The sequence below is a fragment of the Rattus rattus genome, chromosome 1 (genome assembly GCF_011064425.1).
Source record: "Rattus rattus isolate New Zealand chromosome 1, Rrattus_CSIRO_v1, whole genome shotgun sequence".
In the NCBI taxonomy this organism is placed as follows: domain Eukaryota; kingdom Metazoa; phylum Chordata; class Mammalia; order Rodentia; family Muridae; genus Rattus; species Rattus rattus.
This window is the reverse complement of record NC_046154.1, coordinates 72,601,857-72,605,099: the sequence shown is the minus strand read 5'-3', so window position 1 is coordinate 72,605,099 and position 3,243 is coordinate 72,601,857. Positions and strand designations below refer to the sequence as shown.

The 3,243-nt window shown below is 33.8% G+C and overlaps 1 protein-coding gene across 1 annotated transcript; it reads right to left on the bottom strand.

Moving 5' to 3' along the window:
• Positions 1-1,854: 1,854 nt before the first annotated feature.
• Positions 1,855-2,166, bottom strand: LOC116894291 (cytochrome c, somatic-like). The gene has a single exon (XM_032896018.1). The coding sequence runs from the start codon at positions 2,164-2,166 to the stop codon at positions 1,855-1,857; it is 312 nt and encodes a 103-aa protein (XP_032751909.1).
• Positions 2,167-3,243: the final 1,077 nt, after the last annotated feature.

Sequence of the window (3,243 nt, the reverse complement as noted above, 5' to 3'; positions counted from 1 at the left end):
AGGGAAAACTATTACATTGTAGTCATGTGACAAATACGTGAGGTAAAATTATGTCAGAGTGATCATAGCTTCATAAAATTTGTAATTAGAAAAATATTGACATAATAAAACATTTTTAATGAGTATTCATACTTTGTAGTAGGATTACAAACTGTTCTGTATTTCTTTTTTATTACATTCTATTGCTACTAAATCTCTTATGATATCTATACATTCTAAACACAAAAACTTATGGTAAAATCTATGGTTAAGTTTCCACTAGTAAGGGATCAAAAGACTGTGTTACAGTCAGGTAAACAATAAGCCAAATGCTAAATAAAATAAAACAAACAAATAAACAAAAATCCAAGGTCATGTGAGGAGCCATCAAAAAGATAAAGAGAGGGGATTCAGGAAGAAACATATCTTGCTTATAATATGTAGGTGACCTTTTTGGTGTGTTCCTGAATTTGATTTGCAAGTATTGAATATTTTTACATCTATGTTCATAAGGGACTATAATTCTCTATTCTATAATTCTCTATTATTGATCTATAATTCTCTGTCTTTGTTGAGTCTTTGTTGTGTTTAGGTATCAGAGTAACTGTAAGCTTATAAAATGAATCAGGCAATGTTTCTGTTTTGTGGAATAGTTTGAGGAGTATTGGCATGGTCTCTTCTTTGAAGGTCTGGTAGAATTTGGAGCTAAAGCCATTTGGTCCTGGGTTTTTTTGGTTTGGAGGTTTTTAATGGCTGCTTCAATTTCAGTGGGGGTTATTAGGTCTATTTAAATAGTTTACCTGATCTCAATTTAACTTTAGTAAGTGATATCTGCCTAGAAAATTATCCTTTTCCTTTAGATTTTGCCTATTTTGTGGAGTACAGGCTTTTAAAGTATGCCTTTATGATTCTCTTGATTTCTTCAATTTTTGCTATATTATACCCATCTTTTCATTTCTAATTTTATTAACTTGTATATTCTCTCTCTGATTTTTTAGTTAATTTGGATATAGGTTTTCTATCTTGTTTCAATTGTTCTTTGTATTGTTCTCTTCATTTCTATTTATTGATTTGAGTCCTGGGTTTGATTATTTATTACCATCTACTCTTCTTTGGTGTGCTTACTTCTTTTTGTTCTAGAGCCTTCAGTTGTGCTGTTAAGTTCCTAGTATAAGATATCTTTATGGAGGAACTTACTGCTTTAAGCATTTCTCTTAGCACTACTTTCATTGTGTACCGAAAGCTTTGGTATGTTGTATATTCATTTTCATTGCATTCTAGAAGGACTTTATTTCTGTATTTCTTCCTTTTTTAAGTGTTAAATACTCTTTATTTGATATCACACATAAACCACAGTAAATGCCTTTCAGTGGTGAAAGGCAGCATCATTGATATAGGGAATTCTAATTAAAACAGCATTGTCAGGAATAGTTCTGTCCTGGTGTTTAGCTTTGCCTGTCAGAGGCCAGTGAACACACACTGAAGCACGGGTGAGTCTTCTTGTTTCTGAGACAGTGACAGAATTTTCCCAGGATTTAAACATATTCATATACCCAGTTATATAAATCTAAGTATAAAAACCATCTAATAGGTTTGAGGCGACACCCCATTTATGGAAAGTAAAACATTAAATTAAGTCCAATCTTTATCTTGAGAAAGGAAAAGCAGTGATAACATGTATACAATTGGAAGTGTTTACTTTTAAAAAAGAGATATCCACTTTATAGCAAGTCAGTTTAACTTAAATCAGGGCTGTCCACCAAAAACATTGTTAGCCATTCATGATCTGAATTTGCTGTATGAATTAAATTATGGTATACATTAAAAGCCATGGAGACATTTGTTTGTAATAAATAAAAGCAGTAGAATTACCTATTAGTAGCCCTTTTTAAGATAAGCTATTAGGTCTGTCCTTTCTCCCTTCTTCTTAATTCCAGCGAAGATAATTTTTTTTCCAGGGATGTACTTTTTGGGATTTTCCAAATACTCCATCAGGGTATCCTCTCCCCAGGTGATGCCTTTGTTCTTGTTGGCATCTGTGTAAGAGAATCCAGCAGCCTGGCCTGTCTTCCACCCAAACAGACCATGGAGGTTTGGTCCAGTCTTATGCTTGGCCCCTTTTTCCACAGTGTGGCACTGGGCACACTTCTGAACAAAAATCTTCTTGCCTTTTTCAACATCACTCATTTTAAATTCAGTCTGGGCTGGTCAACACCAGAAACGATCAGACTCTTGGACAGATGTCCCACTCTCTCCTGTATTTCTTCCTTAATTCATATTTCATTTAGTAGAGGATGATTTGGTTTTTATGAGTGTGTAAGTTTTCTGTGCTTTCTGTTGTTTCTATTGTAGTTGATATCTATCCATAGGATAGGATGCAGAAAGTTATTTCAATTTTCTTGTATACACTGAGACTTGCCTTGTGTCTGAGTATGTGGTAAATTTTGGAGAAAGTTTCAAGATGTATTCAATATACTACTTGAAGTTTTTTTCTCTTAAGACTTATTTATTTATTATATATGAGTAGACCTGAAGAGGGCATCAGATCTCATTTACAGTTGGCTTTGAGCCACCATGTGGTTGCTAGGATTTGAACTCAGGGCCTCTGGAAGAGCAGTTGGTGCTCTTAACCACTGAGCCATCTCTCCAGCCCTATTGAAGTTTTAGCTAGAGAAATAACACAACTAAAGGAGATTAAGGAGATACAAAATAGAGATGAAGAAGTCAAAGTATTTGCAGATGATATGATAGTAGACATAAGTGTCCATAAAAATTCAGTAGGAAACACCTACAGCTGATGAACACTATCTGCAAAGTGACTGGATACAAGATTAACTCAACAACACTCCTATGTACAAATGACAAGGAGACTGAAAAAAAAATCAGGGAAACATCCTTTACAGTACCCTCAAAGAATCAAAATATCACCAAACAAGTAAAATACGTGGATGATAAAAAATCTTCAAATCTTTGAAGGAAGAAATTGAAGAAGATATCAGAAGATGAAAGATCTCCCATGTACATGGATCCATTGGACTAACATAGTAAAAAATGGCCGCCCTACAAAAACAATCTAAAGAGTCATCAATGAAATCCTCATTGAAATTCCAACACAGTTTTTTACAGACCTTAAAAAGACAATTGTCAACTTCATATGGAAAAATAAAAACCCAGTATAACTATAATAATTCTTTTCAATATGAAAGCAGCCACCCCTGATTTCAACTTGTACTACAGAGCTATAGTAGTAAAAACGCCATGGTT